This window comes from Myotis daubentonii, chromosome 17, assembly GCF_963259705.1.
Source record: "Myotis daubentonii chromosome 17, mMyoDau2.1, whole genome shotgun sequence".
Classification (NCBI taxonomy): domain Eukaryota; kingdom Metazoa; phylum Chordata; class Mammalia; order Chiroptera; family Vespertilionidae; genus Myotis; species Myotis daubentonii.
This window is the reverse complement of record NC_081856.1, coordinates 43065705-43085897: the sequence shown is the minus strand read 5'-3', so window position 1 is coordinate 43085897 and position 20193 is coordinate 43065705. Positions and strand designations below refer to the sequence as shown.

Genomic DNA, 20193 nt, shown 5'->3' with positions numbered 1-20193 from the left:
TTGCCATAAGAAGTTTCTCTTCCTGACTCTTCTTTCTCTTTGATCTCCTAAGGAACGGAAATTCAAATTCCTCTCTCTTTTTTGTCTATTTTAGTTATTTCTGCCTGAAATCTCTTCCATGGCTTCCTATCAATCTTTGGGTAAATTTAAAATCCTTAACATGACCAACAAGATCCTGTATCAGTTGGCCCTGCCCACCCTTACTTTTTCTCTCTCCCACTGCTACCAGTTGCCCTCCTACACCCTCTGTAGCCTTTTTTGTGTTCTTTCAACAGCACAGCTCCGTCCTATCACAGGCATTATCATGTGCTAGGAATGTGCCTTCCTCTTCTCATCTTCAGGTTTCAGGGTATTTCATTAGTCAAGTCCCTCTCTGCTCTCATTGTACCTGACGCTTCACTTTTACTACTCTTATCTGAATAATTTTTGTTCACCTTCTTTGTCCCCTAATAAGGTGAATAGGGTAGGCAATATATCTGTTTTGTTCACTGTTCTATTCCTAAAATCTATCACAACCATGTTCCAAAATATGAGCTCACTAAATAATTGTAGAGTTTGCTGTTCAGTAAATAGCATATTTAGCTAACTCTTTTGGTTACTATAGGAGAAAAAAAATAGAAAAGGTCAGCTTCTAACTTGTCTTCAGCTTCATGAGCAACGGAAAAAAATTCCTAGTCATTATGATTTGAAAAAAAATTACCCACCATTGCAAAGGTGGTCTGTAGGATAAACAAGATGGATTCTCATAGATTTGAGACTTGGACTTCTAAAGTTCAAAACGAGGAACTATGTTGAAATGTGTCATCTGATTTCAATTGCCAGGGGAAGGGAGAGATTATCTCTAATATACTCTAATATAGCCAGATTCAATCTGTGTAGAGTGTTTGGGTCAAAATCAACATCTTGGATTTCATTAGGGAGCACTTGCAGTAAGGCTTGCAGATGTAATTTGCTACATCCAGCTCACACCTCTGAGCAGATGGGTTTCTACACTGTGCCTAGCAGAGGTTTGTTTTTTCTTCTTTGAAAGATTTGCCTGTGACTTTAATAAAATATTTTGACAAATGGAATATTGAGATCATTTATAAATTAAAACTTTGCTGTTGTTGGATTTCATTAATTTTAATAGAAACTGATGTGAAAATCGTTGAGCATCTATGAAAAATAAATTAAAACGTTGCTATTATTGGATTTAGTAAGTTTTAATAGAAACTGATGTGAAAATTGTTGAACACCTATGAAAAACATGAGGGCTGTTTTTTTTGTGTAATTGTGGTTTACTTTAGTAGTTTATATGTATTGTTCCATTTCAGATTTTTAAAAATATCATAGCTTGATAATTATATTTTCCACTTGTTCTGAAGGATCATGATACACACACTACGGTAATAGTTTCTTTCCAGTTTTACTGAGTGTCTCTGACTTTAATCCTTAAACCATATGTAAATAGGATTCCTTAGGGGAAAGAGGGAGCTCAGAAAAGAGCTTCAGATTTCTCCTTGATGTTGTTTTTAAAATAGTTCTCTTGAAAACCATCATATATATGTTACAAATGAAATTAAGCTGTTAAATTGCCTAAATGTAGTTAATAGAATTGCATTGAACAGAAGTTATTTGCTTCAAAGTGGTTCACGTCCAGCCTGCTCCTTTACTTGTTTAGCTGTAGATTCTGTGACATTTAAAGACTGGAAAAGGAACTGTCTTTTATTTATTTCCTGTTAATCAGTTTTTCATTTTCTACCCCTCCCCCCCTCCACACACACACTAAAAACAAAAACCAAAATGGCATAGTCACCTGGCAGGGGAGATACCATGATCATGAAGATGGTTTCCCCAGGGCGAGGCTTATTGGTTGCACTTATTGGTGCTGACCCCCGTGATTTCCCCAAACGTGGGAAATTCAACGGCGTGATTTGTGGTAGTGGGGGACTGCATTGGCGCTCTCCTCTGGAAAAGAAAATGGCAGATCTGACATGCTGTCATACGTTGGTTCATCACCTTTTGAAAATAAACGATATAATTTATATTGTCTTAAGATCTTAAAAATGTGTTTTTAAAATCTTAACAAGGTAATATGTTTTCATTAAAGGACATTTATTTTTTATTGTGTTACAATTGACATTTAACATTGTGTAAGTTTAAGTTATAAAACATTGATTTGATACATTTGTATATTGCAGTGTGATCACCACTGTAGGGCTAGCTAACACGTCTATCAAGTCACATGTTTACTATTTCTTTTTCGTGCTGAGAACATAGCCTCTTAGCATCTTTGGCATATATAATACAGTGCTTTTGGCTTATTAGCTATGCTGTGCATTAGATCAAAACGTATTCATCTTGAGTTACAGGTTTGCACCCTTTAACAAAACCTCCCCAATAATAATGCCAATTTAAGTTTAGAGTTGTCCATTCATCTAATTAGTCTAACTTATTGGGACATGTAGAGTTGTTCATAATATTGCTTCTAAATTCTTTGTAATTTTTATAGAGTAAAAGTAATATTTCTTCATTTATTTTTGATTTTGGCAACATGTGGGTTCTCTCCTTCTCTCTCTCTCTCTCTCTCTCTCTCTCTCAAGGTTGTCAGGTTGCTGATCTATTCATATAACCAACTTTTAATTTCACTGATTTTTTTTTCTATTTTCTGTTTCATTGCTTTCCGTTCTTATTTTTCTTGTTCCTTTTTTTCTACTTAATTTGTTTTGGTTTCATCTTACATTTTCTGGTTTATTAAGGGGGGAAAATAGAGTTTATTTTTTAATTGAATTTCTGGGGTGACAATTGTTCACAAAACCATACAGGTTTCAAGTATACAACTCAACAAAATTGTGTGCCCCTTTCCCAAAGCAATCTCTTTCCATCCCCAGTTTTCTCCCCTTTGCCCACATCTGCCTACCCACAGCCCCTTTTTCCTCTGGCCTTCATCACACTGTTGTCTGTCAACCTCCAAAACCCCTCCCTGCTGACAGCTGTCAATCTATTTCATGTATCTGTGCCTTTGTTTCTATTTTGTTCATCACTTTATTTTGAATCCACATGTAATGATATAGTATTTGTCTTTCTCTGACTGGCTTATTTCACTTAGCACAATAATCTCCAGGTCCTTCCATGCTGTCGCAAAAGGTAAAATTTACTTCTTTTTTTATGTCTAAGTAGTATTCCACTGTATAAATACACCATTTAAAAAAATGTTTTTATTGATTTTAGAGAGAGAAGAGGGGAAAGGGAGATATAGAAATATCGATGATCAGCTGCCTCTTGCACACTCCCCACTGGGGATTAAGCCTGCAACCCAGGAATGTGACTTGACCAGAAATCAAACTGGTAACCCCTCGGTGATTGGGAGCATGCTCAACCACCTGAGCCACACCAGCTGGGCCACAATTTTTTTATCCACTCATCTACTTGTGGGCACTTGAGCTGTTTCCAGATCTTGGCTATTGTAAATAATGCTGCTGTGAACATGGGTGTGCATATATTCTTTTTAATTGGTTCCCTTCCGTATGTGCCCTGACTGACTGGGAATCGAACCTGCAACCTTTCGTTGTAAGAAATGGTAAAGGGCCTACTTTCAAATGCAGAAGAAATAGAAAAAGAGAGGAACATATGTATAAGGAATAAAATGGCAATAAATAAGTATCTATCAATAATAACCTTATCCCTGGCTGTATGGCTCAGTTGGTTGGAGCGTCCACCTATGACCCAGTAGGTCGAGGTTCGATTCCCGGTCAGGGTACATGCAGGGGTTGCGGCTCGATCCCCAGTGCGGGGGCGGGGGGGGGGGTGGTGCTGAAGGCAGCCGATCAATGATTCTTTCTCATCATTGATGTTTCTATCTCTCTCTCTCCCTCACCCTTCCTTTCTGAAATCAATAAAAATATATTTTAAAAAATTAAAAAAGAACAAATACTGTAACCAGTATTAATCTACCTGTCTGGAGCTACCACGCTATTCACTGTTTGTGGCTGTGTCTGTTAGGCCTGGGCGTGCATGGGAGGGGCCGTTCTGTGTAGAGGTGGGGGCAGATCTGTAAAAGGTCTGAGGCTCCCTGATGTCTTCCTCTATTTGTCACTACTTTGTCTCCCACTGAGGGTGCCTGGTGTTCCTCCAGAGCCTTCCAAAGAAAGACTGTAGTGTGGGCCCAGGTAGGCCGCCACCCACAGACCCTTCCACAGTCTGGGAGCTCTGTAGTCGCTGATCAGTGTAAGGAGGACAGGGCTATTGGGTGCCCTATTTGGTGCTGTGGTCAGGCACTCAATGAAGGGAAAATGTCCCCTACTCCAGAGCCAAACCACTCAGTCTGCCAGTCTCCAACTCTTGCTCCCCTAGGAAGAGGGAACCACAGGTTCAGTCAGCTATCCCCTGTGCAAGAGGAAGCTCTGCTGGGCAGAGCCACTGGGACTTGGGAGGATATATCAGAAGAGTCTCCCATTGGGAGTATTGCCTGTGGAGCTTGCAGCAGGGGGGTCAAGCATTTTGTCCAGGTTCCAGACAACAGCCTCCTAGGGAGACATACTCCTGATGTCCCAGCTTTGTGAAACACTCCCTTCTTTCCGCCTACCCGTCTGATTCCTGGACAGAAGTCTCCTTAAGAGCCCTGCTCCAAAAGTCCCAGCTCCACCTGGAGCATCCAATCCTCCCATGGGACATAACTCAGCAGCTAGGACCCCAGGAGGGGAAGGGAAGGCCAAGTGATTCAACAGGTGGTGGGAAGGGCACCAGGTGTGTGTCAGAGGTGGGGACGACTGGCCCCTCTTCCAAAGCTACACAGTTCAGTCACTGTCTGAGTCTCTGCCAAGAGCTTCTCCAGAAAAAGAGCTCCCAAAGGTCCCTGAGGTGTGTAGCCAGCTCTGCTGCTATGCTTGAGACCCAGCCATTTTCACCTGTTTTTTAGTCACCTTCCCCCCATCTCCCTCCCTCCCACAGCTGACTGGGTAACTGAAACTGCGAAAAGAGAAACTACAGACAAGGGAAGGACTACTGTAGTTTTGGCTCAAATTAACTAAAATGGCTACATGCACTGTGTTCTGCTAAGAAAAACGATGAAATCTATTTACTATCTGGGATCGTAATGTACAGTCATTTTATGTCATTTTTATTGTTGCAAATGTATATGGCTAAAATTTTTGGAAAGGGAATTGTGTCTTAAGCATTTGTTTGTTATTGAAGTTTGAAAACGTGTTGTTTATAAAATATTTATTCTATTAATAGTTTAATGAGGTTCAGTTATTCAGTATTTAAGGAAAACTAAAGTAACAATCAGGAAACAAAAAAACCCCAGCATTTAAAAAATACCCTATATATTCTTTTCTAAATTATAACCCATACTAGAGGCCTGGTGCATGAAATTCATGTCCCCTCAGCCCAGCCTGAGCCCTCTCACAGTTCGGGAGACCTCAGGGGATGTCCAACTGATGGCTTAGCACTGCTGCTGAGGCAGGAGAGGCTCCTGCCACTGCCACTGCCACCGCCACTGCGCTAGCCAGCTGTGAGCCCAGCTTCTGGCTGAGTGGCACTCCCCCTGTGGGAGCACACTGGCCACCAGGGGGCAGCTCCTGCATTGAGCATCTGCTCCTGGTGGTCAGTGCGCATCATAGTGACTGGCCATTCCTCCTTTCGATTTGCATATTAGCCTTTATTTTATAGGATACCATATAACGAGGTATGAGACCTAAGAAGTATTTTATAATGTTTGCTTAATTATGTTAGAGTTTTTATGTAATAATTGAGGGAAGGTTAGGAGTGCTGTTAGTGGCAAGTTGCTTAGAAAATATATGGAATTGTAATATTTCCTGATTACCTGTAGAAACTGGGGCTGTTTCTTGCTTGCTAACTATATGGCCCTAAGTAAGTCTTGCATTGTGATAATCTTGACATCTCTTTCAAACTGTGAAGTGGCTACTAATACCTTAATTGCCTGAAGGACAGTACTATTTGTTGAGGTCCCTTCTAGTTTTAAAAGCAATGATTGTTCTATTTTTGAATTGTTTATAATTAAAATAATAAATTCTTGAGAATTTTAAAAGCCAGTATTATATTTCTTTATTCAGTAATGAAACTTTGATGATTAAGTTATGAGTAAGCCAGTAGTAAATTCAGAAGTTAATAGTAGGTCTAGCAGTGAGAATTCACGTTCCTTGATGTAAAGAAAATATTTCATAAATTTGAAATCAATTAGGCAATATTTTTCTCCCAATTATTATGTTTTATACATGTACTATATTTCACATTAACTAATACAAAACAATATTTTTTTCCAAATGTAGAGTTTTGGTTACAGAGCAAAAAAAAACTATGTGGTGTTCATTTTTATTTTCCTCTCTTCTAGACATTCCAACTGTTCTGTGCTAGGAGAATTGGTTATACTTTTTATCATTTTCAATGTCTTAATTCTTTGGAAGTCCCCATTACTTAATTAACATCACTTAGAATTAAAAAACCCTTTCTTTAACTGTCTTTAAGTCACTTAATTGCTTAAGTTGTTTGGGGAAATTATATGAGCTATTTTGGGTCATTTATATTTGGGGAGTGTAGTGTATATAATCTCAGGAAAGTGTTAACCCTCACCATAGATAGTAAAATATTATTGATTACACTCTCATATTTGAAATAAAAACCTTCCTGAATCATACTGGATTGTGGGACATAAGGGGGGTGGAGGGAAAGGAAGAAGATATTTGCTTCTAAAGATATTTAATGACTAAGGTTATGAAAACGAGGAAGAATTGAGTAGAGTGTTACCTTTGTCTTCTGCTTCTAGTTTTGTGCAAAATCAGCAACATGTGATAGAATGTATGGAAATCATACTATATTTTTTTAAAATTTACTCAATTGTACATCAATATTATCTAGTTAATTCCTTACCCATTGTTGACACATGTCTCACATAACACCGTCTCGGAATTTTCTTTCTTTAGTAAAAGGCGAAAGATTTATGCGATCTGAAGAGAAACCAGAGTATGAATTTTCTTTCTTTATTCATTTAGTCTCAAAGCTCTGTCATATTCATTTTCTTTCACCTTATTTTATCTGAATTACATCAGTGTTAGGTCATCATTTTTTTGAGAATTATTTTATTGATATGTTTTTCTCTGTTGATTATGTGTAGAGGAGGGTTCACACATGCATATACAAATGGAATTCTCAGTCTTCTTGCTTTATTTTTAGTTTTTCTTATTCTTTTAGACAGTTTGTTTTAAATTTTCTGAATTCTGCTAGCAATAGTTTCTCTAAAATAAAAGACCCATATTATGGCATTAGAACTTTCCAATTAAAGGAAAAATATTAATTTTGAAAGTTTCAGATTAGTACATTGTTCTGTCCTGTCCTAGGTGCCTGAGCATATTTTATGGAGTCTCCAGAATATTTATTTCCTGTGTTATAAATAGATAAGGTGCTTTTGTTTTTTATTTTGTGCATATACATGCATGTGTCTACAAAAGGAATATTTGTGCAGTTAATGACTTTTGCTTTAATATTTTTTATAGTGTTTAATTCTGGGGATATTTGTCATTGCACGTTAAGACCTAATCTTAAAGGTACATAAAGTATTAACTTAAAAGGTTCTTTTAAAGATTTAGAATATGATGTACTTAATTTCTATTTATTGGTCTGATTCCAGTATAGAAGCAAAGGCACATATCTGAGACAGTCTCAATGTCATTTGGGATTTTTTTTTAATTTAATGAATTTAAATGTGCTGATTTTTATCCAGCATAACAACCACTTAGCATTTCTTGGATAACATAAAACTTGAAAACTATATACAGTTCACTACCAGTTTTAAAATGTGTAACCTCAAATCATTCCAAAATATTTTAAGACAAATTTGACAAAGCCTTTATTTTGTGAATAGCATGGAAATCTTTATAGGTTTTAAAGTAATTTTAGAATTAGTTACAGATGATTTAAAGTTTGTTATTTTTTCTTGGGGGCAACATTTTTTAAGTCTGTAAACAGGCAGATTATCATAGTACTGACCACATATCATGCAATTCTAGTTGTTTCCACTCAATTTATTATGGACTACTTTATAGCTAGATTTATTATCTAAGTCTCAAGTTAAAAGTTTCTGATTTTAATTTTATTAACTATTATTGGTCAAGACATTTTGAATATTTAAACTCATGAGGGTCTACCTTGTAGTATTCATTGAGGATCACCTTTCATGACACAAATGCATATTTAGATTTCTTTAATATATACACTCATAGTATGATCCTCTTAGTAATGCACTTAAGCTTTGTTGTTGTTGTTGTGTGTATGTGTTTTTTTTTGTGTGTGTGTACCTGGAAAAATAGCATAATATAGTATACCAGAGAGTATACTACATTAAAAATAGCATGTGATCCTGGTTCTAATCTGTGTTGGCATGTTCAACACTATAGTGTTTATCATTGGGAGTGACACGGTGGACAATGGATTGTGGCTATTTTATTACTTTTATCTTTTATATATCACTAGGGACCCAATATACCAGTTCATGCACCTTGAAAGGAACTGTGGGCCATGAGGCTGCGGTGGGCACAGGGGCAAGTCCTGGCCCATCCTCTGCGGTGTGAGCTGTGGCTCTGGCTGCAGGTGGGAGGGGGCAGCAGGTGCGAACGCCAGGCGGGACTGTGGTGCATGGGAGCAAAGAATTTGCAGTAACCACCAGAGGCTCGCCCTGATGACAACGACTGGCACCCTGCCTTGGTCTGGCATCCCTGCTCACCTGCTGCACAATCCTGCCATGGCCAATGCCCGCCATGTTCTGCGCTCTGCTGCCTGCTGCTGATACCCTCCATGTTCTGTGCGTGCCCCCTGGTGGTTAGCACACCTCATAGCTACCGGTTCAGTTGTTCCGCCTTTCAGTCTATTTGCATATTAGCCTTTTATTATATAAGACTAGAGGCCCGGTGCACAAAAATTTGTGCACTCGGGGGGGGAGAGGGGGTTTCTCAGCCCGGTCTGTGCCCTCTCACAATCTGGGACCCCTCGGGAGATAACGACCTGCTAGCTTATGCCCAGTCCCGGGTGGCAGAGGGCAGGCCCAATCCCTAGGTGCAGCCCCTGGTCGGGCTCAGAGCAGGGCTGATTAGGGAGTTGGGGCGCCTTCCCCTGTCATGTACAGAGCAGGGCGGATCGGGAGGTTGCGATGCCACCCCTAGTCACGGTCAGGGTCGGGCCAATTGGGGGTTGGGGCACCGCCCCCTGTCACACTCAAGGAAGGGTGAATAGGGAGGTTGTGGCGCCACCCCCTGCCACGCACAGAGCAGGGCCGATCAGGAGGTTGGGGCGCTGCCCCCTATCACGAACAGAGCAGGGCCCATCAGGGGGGTTGGGGCTCCATACCCTGTCACACACAGAGCAGGGCCGATCAGGGGGTTGAGGAGCTCCCCCCTGTCATGCACAGAGCAGGGCCCATCAGGGGGTTGGGGAGCTCCCCCCGTCACTCACAGAGCAGGGCCGATAGGGGAGTTGGGGCACCGCCCCCTGTCACACAGAGCAGGGCGTATCAGGGGGTTGGGGTGCCGCCACTGTCACACTCAGGGCAGGGCCGATGGGGGGGTGGTTGGGGTGCCGCACCCTGTCACACACAGAGCCACAGGGCGATCAGGGGTTTGGGGAGTTCCCCCCCTGTCACACACAGAGCAGGGCCGATCAGGGGGTTGGGGCGCCACACCCTGTCACACACAGAGCAGGGCCCATCAGGGGGTTGAAGAGCTCCCCCCGTCATGAACAGAGCAGGGTGGATAGGGAGGTTGTGGCCCCGCCCCCTGTCACACACAGAGCCGCAGGGCGATCGGTGGTTTGGTCGCTGCCCCCTGTCACGCTGATCCCGGTGCTGGGAGGCCTCGCTGCTCCGCTGATCCTGGTGCTGGGAGGCATATTACCCTTTTACTATATAGGATAGAAGCCTGGTGCGCGGGTGAGGGCCGGCTGGTTTGCCCTGTAGGGTGTCCTGGATCAGGGTGGGGGTCCCGCTTGGGTGCCTGGCCAGCCTGGGTGAGGGGATGATGGCTGTTTGCATCTGGTCACACCCCCTTTAGGGTGGGGGTCCCCACTGGGGTGCCTGGCCAGTCTGGGTGAGGGGCTGAGGGCTGTTTTCAGGCTGGCGGGTGACTGAAGCTCCCAACCTGTCCTTTTTTTCTTTTTTTTTTATTCTGGGCCAGCTTTAGCTCTGAGGCTCAGCTCCAGCTATGAGACCTCTGCTGCTGAAAGCAGGTTTCTGGCCTTTGTTTACCTTGTATATTTGAAATAATGTTGCGGTCCTGCTGGCTGAAGCCCGGGGTTTTGTTTAGCTTCTATATTTGTTACAATGTTGCTTAGAGTGCAGCTGAGAGGCTGGCAAGGCAGGCGGGGAAGCTTGGCTTCCTCCGTCACTGAATGTTTATACTTTTATCAAGTGTATTTTATATAAAAATGACATTATACATGAGAATCACCAAGGAAAGGTACTGAAATGTATCTTGGGTCTTACCACCAGAGATACTGATTAAATAGATCTGAAGTAGTAACCCAGAATCTGTATTTTAAGTAAGCACTCACATGATTCTGTTCCAGGTGGTCCAACAGACCATATTATATTGTTTATTCTGTTCTTTTCTCATTCCACAGCCAGATTTTTGATCACCTTCAATCACTGCAAAGATTATTGCATTTTTCTAACTTAACACACTCTCTGTGGTCTCTAAAGTATAGTGCGTACATCCCTAGTAGTTGCACAATATAACCCACTAGGATGAGGGAAGACGAAGTTAAAACTTCTATTTATATTTCTATCTCATATCCTTCATTTCTATTTCTTTATGTTTTATAATGTATGCAATTAATGATGTAATAGTATGTTATAATAAATACAAATTAAACAGTTTTAGACGGTAACAATATAGCATGCAAATTGTTTACCATATTACTCTGTGGTATACTACATTACTAACTTTTTAGGTATTAACATTTTACCGTTTATTTTCTTTTTTTCTTAATATATTTTTATTGATTTCAGAGAGGAAGAGAGAGAGAGAGAGAGAGAGAGAGAGAGAGAGAGAGAGAGAGAGAGAGAAACATCATTGATGAGAGAGAATCATTGATTGGCTGCCTCCTGCATATCCCAGGCTGGGGATTGAGCCTGCAACCTAGGCATGTGCCCTGACCAAGAATCGAACTGTGACCTCCTGGTTCATAGATAGATTCTCAACCACTGAGCCATGCCAGTTGGGCTACTATATTCTTTATTAATTATGCCTTATTGAATGTTTTATAATTCAAATTTAGATAATAGACAACTTACTATCTAGTGACAATTAATAACATTTATGTATGTGTGCTTCTTTACCAGGTGATGCTTTTCCTTGGACTATTAGCTTGCATCATTTCAGCGTATATACCCTTTTTGGAAAACAAGTGACACTTTGCCTAGTGGATCCTATGGGTTGTACCTCTACTCTAGCTGTGACATCTCAAAAACTACTCGCAACAGCACCTGATGCAAGACATTCATTTGTTGTCTGCCTCCATGTTGACCTAGAGTCGCTTGAGATAAAATGCTCAAATCCCCAGGTTGGTACATTTGATTTATGAAAAGAAATGTAAAATAATGTGATTTAAGAACAATGGTTATCCATTTTGTTGCAGAGTTTCTCTTCTATTAAGCATCCAAAATTTATTTTTAACAAGGCCATCAAGATTAGAATGGTTAGATTAAGAATTTCTTTGACGCTCTCTCAAGTTTTATAATTTAAACTCTTTTAAAAATGTAATGGTGGCTGCATAAATGCATCTTGTGGCTGATGGAATAAAGTCAGTTGCAGATGTAAAGTTTTTAAATACTGATGAACTACTTTACCATCAGACTGGAGGAGTCTGTTGAAGTGACCAAATGTAATTTTCACTCAGATTACCATTCAGAACTTCTTTTGCTCAATATATAATATATTTTTTAAAAAGCACTGTTTACTGTTTTAAAAAGGTATTTTGTTATTCTCATAACATTAGTTGATATATGCCAAACATATTATATTCTACAGTTTTATAATTTGGTTTCTATTTTAATCACCTAGATTTGTGCAAATCATTAATTGCATAGAATTTAATATTTGTTTTTTGTGTTTTTTTTTTACCTCAAGCAGACTATAGTATATTTTTATATAGATTTTCAGTGTTGAATTCTATTTGAAATATTATTTTTCAACAAATACTTCTTAGAGTATTACTAGATCTGATATTGAAAATCTGTTTATCCCAGCATTAGTGGTTTTAAGCCAGTTTTAAAAGTATGTTTTTAAAGTGGGCTCAGCTATAACTCTGTGTTTTTTTTATAAAGGCTCCTTTCTAATACCATCCTCTACCCCCATACTGTATATTATACAGTTTGGTTTAGTTTTCATTTGTGCATGTTGTAAACATTGACCTGCTATATATTGGTGATGGCCTTATTAAAATGCAAATAATTGATATTCTATTATGACCCACAGTGATATAGGAGAGAATAATTATGAAATGACTTACTCTTTCATAGATTATTCCCTGAATGCTATTGCTGATATTTGCTTAAAAACATTTCCAAGAGGAAGATAAATTGTTATGGATGAATTGTGTCCATCCCAAAAGACATGTTGAATTCCTAACACCAATTATTTTAGTAGTAGAGGCCTGGTGCACGAAATTCATGCACGGGTACTGTTCCTAGGCCTTGCTGGTGATCAGAGACCATCAGAACCTTCTGGCTGCTGACCAGGGCCTTCCTTCGTTCCACGCTGCCTCCTGGTGGTCAGCACACATCATAGCGAGCGATCGAACTCCTGAGGGGATACTTTGCATCTTAGTCTTTTATATATATAGACCTTATCTGGTAATAGGGTCATTATAGAAACAATCAAGTTAAAATGAGGTCATAGTGTAAGCCCTAATCCAATGTGATTGATTTCCTTATAAAAATGGGAAATTTGGATGAAGACACACACAGGGGAGAGTCAATGTAAAGACACCTGGGGAGAGTGCCATGTGCAAATATTGGATTAATTAAGCCGCACAAAGAATTCAAGGATTGCTGGCTACCACCAGAAGCAAGGAAGAGAGAAATCAATTCTGCTGTCTCAGAGGGAGGGTGGCCTACTAAACCTTGATTATGTACTCTTCCCTCCAAAATTATGGAACAAAAAATTCCTGTTGTTTTAAGATATGCCCTGCATATGACAGAAGAAAGAATCACTGAACTTGAACATGGAGCATAGAAAATACTGAAATTGAAAAACATGCAAAAATACAATCAGGTGGAGCTAGAGCCAATAGATTAGTTAAAATGTAATACTGCCCTGACCAGTGTGGCTCAGTTGGTTGGGCGTTGTCCCGTGCACCAAAAGGTTGCTGGTTCAATTCCCAGTCAAGGCACATGCCCAGGTTAGGGGCTCGATCCCCCATAGGGGACGTGCAAGAGGCAGCTGATCAATGTTGTGCTCTCATTTTTTCTCTCTCTGTGTCTCCTTCTCCCTTCCTCTCTCTAAAAATATTTTTTAATCCTTTAAAAAAATAAAATAAAATGAAACACTAAAAAATATTCCTATTTAATGAAGTCAAGAAGTGGTAATAGAGTTACAAAAACAGGATAGAAACAAAAAAAAAATAATTTGTAGGGGCTGAACCAACTTAATCAGTGAACACATTAAATGTTAAAGTTCTTCACTAGGAGAGTTTACACCAGGAGTTTGCAACTAACGTCTGCAAGGCAAAGTTGGGGATAACATTTTTTACATATTGTCAAGGCTGCTGTGATGCTACAACTGCAGAAGTAAGTAGCAGGAAAGGATAATATGGCTCACAAGGCCTATAATGTTTACTGTCTGATCCTTTACAGAAAAAGCTGACCCTGATCCAGCTACCCCCATTAAAAGGCAGAGATTTATAGAGGGGGGAGAAAAGCAAGACTACTGCAGAGAAATATTTGAAATACAAAGAAACAGAATATAAATAAATGCATAGGAAAGAGATACCATTCAAAGAGCGTAAAAGTGCTTGACTTTTTTATTTTTCAAATGAAATAGACATATAAAAAGAATATTAACAGAGGTTGAAAGGGTATGAAACAAAAAAGGGACAGAATTAATGGAAACATAATATTCAATCATAGTATGGCATTTTTTATACAATTTCTGTCAGTGATTATAAAACAACTGGATGAAAAATAAGTAATTGGAGATATAGAAGATATGAAAAAGATATACTACCACAGTCATATTAGGACATTTTTATAACATCTTTCTCAGTATTTTATAAAGCCACTAGATAAAAACAAATAAATAATTGGAGATATAAGAAATATGAAGAATACTAAGAACTCACCTTCATCTAATTGACATTTACAGAACACCATATCAAACAACTGTGGAATCACATTTTTTTTCAGGTGTACAGTATGGTTTCATTATGCTTATTTAAGAGGATCAAGATTAATATAGTATATTATCTAACCATAGTCAAATTATATTAGAAATAATTATCTGGACATTAAACAACATGTTTAAAATAATCTATGAATCAAAGACAAAATCACTTGGAAATTAGAAAGTATTTTGATTGAATGATAATGAAAAAGTGGATACAGCTAAAGCAGTGTTTTCAGGAAAGCATAATTTTAAATACTTATATTAGAAAGGAAGAAAGAGCTTAAATCATCCACTTAAGATTTCAGTTTAGTAAGCTAAGAAAATAAGAAGGTAAACCCAAAGTAATGAAAATAATAAAAATAATAAAGAACAGAAGTGAGTGAAACAGTAAAAAGAGTCAATATAAACCACCAATATCAGGAAAGAAGGGGGAGGTTATCACCACTGATTCTATAGACATAAAAAGCATAGTAAGACACAAAGGGACAACTCTATGCTGACAAATGCAAAATTTAGGTGAAATAAAATTTTTTATTGAAATGTAGAAAAATGATACAAGAAGAAATAGAAAATCTGAATACCATACCCCTATGTATCTTTTAAAAGCTATTGAATGTGGCCCTAACCACCTAGCTCAGTTGGTTAGAGTGTCATCCTGATACACCAAGGTTGAGGGATTGATCCCCATTCAGGGTACACACAAGAAACAACCAGTGAATGCATAAATAAGTATAACAACAAATAGATGTTTCTCTGTCTCTCTCCCTTCCTTCTCTCTAAAAATACATACATACATACAATGGAGAATAATTATATGATAATCTCAGTAGATACATGTAAAACATTTGATGAAATTTAACACCTATTTCTGATAAAAAAAAACTCAGTAAATTACAAGTATTAGATTACCTTTTCAAACCAATAAAGAACATATATGAGAAAACATATATAATACTTAGTTGTAAAATACTGAATTGTTTTCCACTGAGTTCAGGAAAATGCCCAGGATAACTGCTTTTACTGTAACCCTGTTCTGTATCATACTGAACCTCTTAGCCACTGCAATAAACCAAGCAAAAGAAATCAAAGCCATAAAAATAAGAAAAGAAGTAAAACTTTTGCTAGTTGCATATGACAAAATACAGGATGGGATAAAAGTAGGTTTATCGTTGTGAGTCGCGAAAACATTTTATTCTTGTATTATTATTTATTAATTATTGTATTATTTTCTATATAAACAATTGTAAACTTACTTTTGCTCAACACTGTGTTTTACAGAAAATCCCAGAGGACTCTAAGAGGCTATTACTAGAACTAATAAACATGATTATCAGTGTTGCAAGAGACAAGATTTATATATAAAAATCAATTGTAATTTTTATGTAACAAACAATTGGAAAATAGAAGGGATCATTTGCATTTACATTGGTGCCAAGAAACATGAACAAATGAATCTAACAGAGATGCCCAAGATCACTACCCTGAAAACCACACAGGATTGCTGGAGAGATATGCTGCTGGGAGACTCAAAGATATTGGGCATAATCAAGTTTAAACGTCTTCTTGTTGAAAGACATAGTAAAATAGCAAAAAGCACATGTAGAGAATGTAATTGCAACACTTTTATCAAACTGTTGTATAGAATATTTAAAGAATCCTTTTTACTCAATAAGTTGAAACAAATAATAATAAAATAAGATGAAGACAAACAATGGGGAAGGTATTTGAACAGACATTCACCATGTAAGGTAGGTAGGTTGAAAAGATGCACAACATGATTATTCATCATGGAAAAAGAAAACATGAAGACATACCATATGCATCTTTTAGATTTGCTAAAATAAAAAAGACTGAGTATTGTGAACCAACTTGAATACTTTTACATTCCTACTGCAGGTTAGAATATAAAAATTATAACAACTTTGGAAACAACTTCAAAATTCCTGAAAAACACACACACACACACAAAACCCCCAACTACATGCACTTACCATTCAACCTAGCCTTTCCTCCCGAAGTAGTTCCACAGAGAAACAAAAATATATGTCCAGAAACTTGTACACAGAGGTATTTAGCAGCTTTGTCTGTGTAGCACAAAAATGAACACAAACCAAATGTTCATCAATAAGCGAATAATTAAAATATGGCCTCTGTGTACAATGCAATACTACTCAGCCATAAAAACACTGAATTATTGATAAAAGGAAATATCTTGGATGGATATCACAATTATTATGTTGAATGAAGGAAACCAGACCAAAAAGAGTATTTACTGAATAATTCCACTTATATAAAATGTTAGAATATTCAAAGTACTTCATTGTGACAGAAAGCAGGTTCCTTGTTATCCGGAGGCAGGGCAGGGAGTGGGAAGGAGGGAGTAATAGGAAAGTGGACTAATAAGAAGGACAGATTACAAAGGGATATGAAGAAACTTTTAGAGATAATATTAAAAAAGTATTCATATTTATCTGTAGTAGTAGCTTAATCCCTGTATGATCAGCAGCTAACTGTAACTTGAAGTTGTCTCCCAGAGATCTTGTAATTTAGGGACTTAGAAAATATCATATAGCTTTGGGAGAATTATCCTACTCTACATGTTCTGGTTATCCATAGCCATCCTAGCTTAAAGTAAATACTGTTGCCATTATTGTTTTAGTCTAGAACTCCACTGTTATTAATCTTTAATATATATAATACACACACACACACACATATATATGTGTGTGTGTGTGTATATTTTTTTTTTTTTGAGATAGTAATGTTGTGACTTGTATGGAATCCTATTAAATGTAATACTATTGCTCAAAACTAGAGTTCTGGGATATCCTCTTTAGATATTTACCTTGTTTGGAACTAAGCTTAGATTTTGTTGTTGCTTAAATATAAACCACTTCTAAGCAAAGTCATCACATAGATACTAGTAGGGGCTTATGTTAGGCCGGTATTTTCTAATGTCTCCTTCCTCTGTCACTTTCTCCTGTAATCTGCCTCCCAGGGCATACTTGCTGCTGCTCCTCAAATACCAAGGACCTTTATTTGAGACTTAAACCAAGACTGAATAAACCTCATGCCTTGAGAATCCCTTTCACTCAGAATATAATCATTAATTCCACTTTATCTTTTTTTTTAAAATATATTTTTATTGATTTCAGAGAGGGAGAGAGAGAGAGAGAAACATTAATGATGAAATAGAATCATCAGTCAGCTGCCTCTCGCATGGCCCACACTGGGGATGGAGCCCACAACCTGGGCATGTGCCCTGACCAGGAATCAAACCATAACCTCCTGGTTGGTAGGTTGATGTTGAACCACTGAGCCATGCCAGCCGGGCTATCTTCTTGATAATTCCTCACAAACCAACTTCTGTTAAAGTATTAACCATGTGCTAGAACCAAAATTGATCATAAGATTTGGGGAAATTTAAGTGAGATATTTATGTTTAAAACTTGTAAATTCTATACTATATGAATGCCATTTTGTTAGTTTAGATCAATTCTGTTATGTGAGACCCTTCTCATAAATTGGTCTGAATATCCCTGGTGGAATGAAGTTGTATTCCTGAAAGAATAGGAAGACACAGAGTATAGCTTTGAAGAATCAGTGTGTCCTCAAAGATTTAGTAAGGAGTTAATACTTTTTTATACCCTGGTGTGCCAGATTAATCAGAATTTTAATAATTAAACACGAGATTCCAAATAAACCTCTTCCTTGTGAGTGGTTACTTTAGCATATGCTTCCAGACTCTCCTCTGGATTCTGTCAAAATTACAAATGATGATTTGATTTTTTTTTCCACAAGTGAATTCAACGAATATTTATTGAGCTCTACATGTAAGCCAGAAATGAGGGAAACGAAGATGAATAAGATAAACACACGAGGAAGGCAATGCCTATACATTTCATAATCCAACTCTTAGAAGCCATAGATAATGAACAATCTTGAAAGTATCATGGGAAAAATGATACATTACAAACAAAAGAACCAAGATTTGATTTTTAGCTTACTTGCCCTAAGAAACCACAAGTCAGAAGAGCAACATTTTTAAATTGTGAAAAAAATATTTTAAATCTTTTCAACCCAGAATTTTAAATAAATATAACTTTTATGAATGAAGTCTAAATATATTTTCCCATAAAAAAATCAATCACCAGTAGATCTGAACTATAAGAAATCCTAAAGGAAGTCCTTCCTGCTGAAGGGAAATGAAACCAGATGTTTGAGCATCTTTTCAAATGTTTATTGGCCATTGAGTTTGCTTTTTTGTGAGCTGGCAATTCATATTGTTTACATTAATTTGTATTTTCCCGATTACTAATAAGGTCGAGCAGCTTTTGAATGTTTATTGGCCAGTGAATTTGCTCTTTTATAAATTGATAATTTTTATCTTGTACCCAATTTTTCTGTTACATTTCTTATTTTGAAGATCTTCCCTTATACTCTATAAATACAAACCCTATATTGGTAATACACTTATTTGCCTTTAAACTTTATAAAATCTTTTGCCAAAAAATGTTTAATCTTTCTTAGTGAAATATATCTATGTGTCTTTATTTTCTGTGTATCCTACCTCACATAAATGTATTATGGATCTATGAAATACAAACATCCATATGTATATAGGATCCTAACATTTTTCTTATGTTTCTATTTTTTTCTTTTAAGATTAATGACTCAAACTTTTCTCATGAATGGTTGCTTATAAATTCATCTGCTTTTGTTTTTTGTGTTTTTTGTGAAAGACAGTACTTATCTTTTTTTGTGTGTGCTCTGGACTTCTTTGAAAATCTGGTAAAAGCTATGAGCTTTTCCCCCAGAACAATGTAAATACCTTACAGTAGCATTTGCATATATTATCAGAAGCTTTGTGGACTTTTGATTGTAGTCAGTGGATAAGCTTCTTGATTCCATTTCAGAGAAATAATTCCTACTTAAATACATATTATTCTTTTATTTATCCATTAGAGTGACATCGTGTTGACTCTTATACATTAATTTGGTCCATTATTGCCAAGACACAGAGGCCTCAAGTAATTTATATACTTAAAAAAGTAGTGTTGGTTGTATATATAGGGCAGGCCCAGAGAAAATTCATTGTTATATCAGACATTGTTGTAGTTCTTTATATCAACTATAGAGACCTAAACTACTATGTCAATTCCTGGAACTCATTGCCATTCAAGAGCCTTGGACACAGAAAATATATAACTTAGTTGATTAATCAGATTTTTCCCCTCCTAGGGATGATTTCTGTCAAGTAGTCCCTTCATCTTAACTGTTTTACCAAACTTATACAATTCCCTTCAATCTTTTTAGACACTAGTCTCTCAGATCTTAAAATTTGTGTTCATCCCAAAATTAAATAAGCCTATAGAAATCTCTATAATTTTAATTTTCCCTCTGCCAATAAATTGCTATTATTTTCTCTTCCTATATAGCATTCCTAGGAACAAAACTATCTTTGCATTTTTGGATTTAAAAGTATGTGGAACTAGAGAAAGAATGGGTTTTATTCTTCTTTCCTGTCCATTTACTCATAGTCTTACTGCTTTAATCTATGTTCAGTTTTCACCAGAATAATGGAATTAAGCATTACTGTCTAAGAACACACTCATGAGTTCAGACAAACCTGGATTTGTATTCTTGTACCACTTACTCATTTGTGATTTCTCTGATCCCCCGATTTTCATTTTTATATTTTAAAGAAAATTAGATACGGGAAACTATAATATGTAAGTGTAATGCTTTATATGAAAAAGGTATTTTTTTTGGCAAAAATTTTTTCTTTCAAAACTAAGTTTCTAAAAATAATTATTTTACAAAATAT

At 37.3% G+C, this 20193-nt stretch overlaps 1 protein-coding gene and 1 non-coding gene across 5 annotated transcripts in view; both read left to right on the top strand.

The window, feature by feature from the left end:
- VPS13B (vacuolar protein sorting 13 homolog B) overlaps window positions 1-20193 on the top strand; it is a 626384-nt gene that overhangs the window by 278796 nt on the left and 327395 nt on the right. For all 4 annotated transcript variants that reach the window (XR_009449565.1, XM_059672116.1, XM_059672115.1 and 1 more), the window contains exon 23: window positions 11324-11544. Coding sequence is in view for 3 of the 4 variants with exons in the window: in XM_059672116.1 (XP_059528099.1) it covers window positions 11324-11544 (221 nt within the window). In the remaining variant the exon portion in view is untranslated. The remainder of the gene's footprint in view (window positions 1-11323; window positions 11545-20193) is intronic.
- LOC132220203 (U1 spliceosomal RNA) lies at window positions 1788-1950 on the top strand. The gene has a single exon (XR_009449718.1). It is a non-coding gene; the product is annotated as a U1 spliceosomal RNA (small nuclear RNA).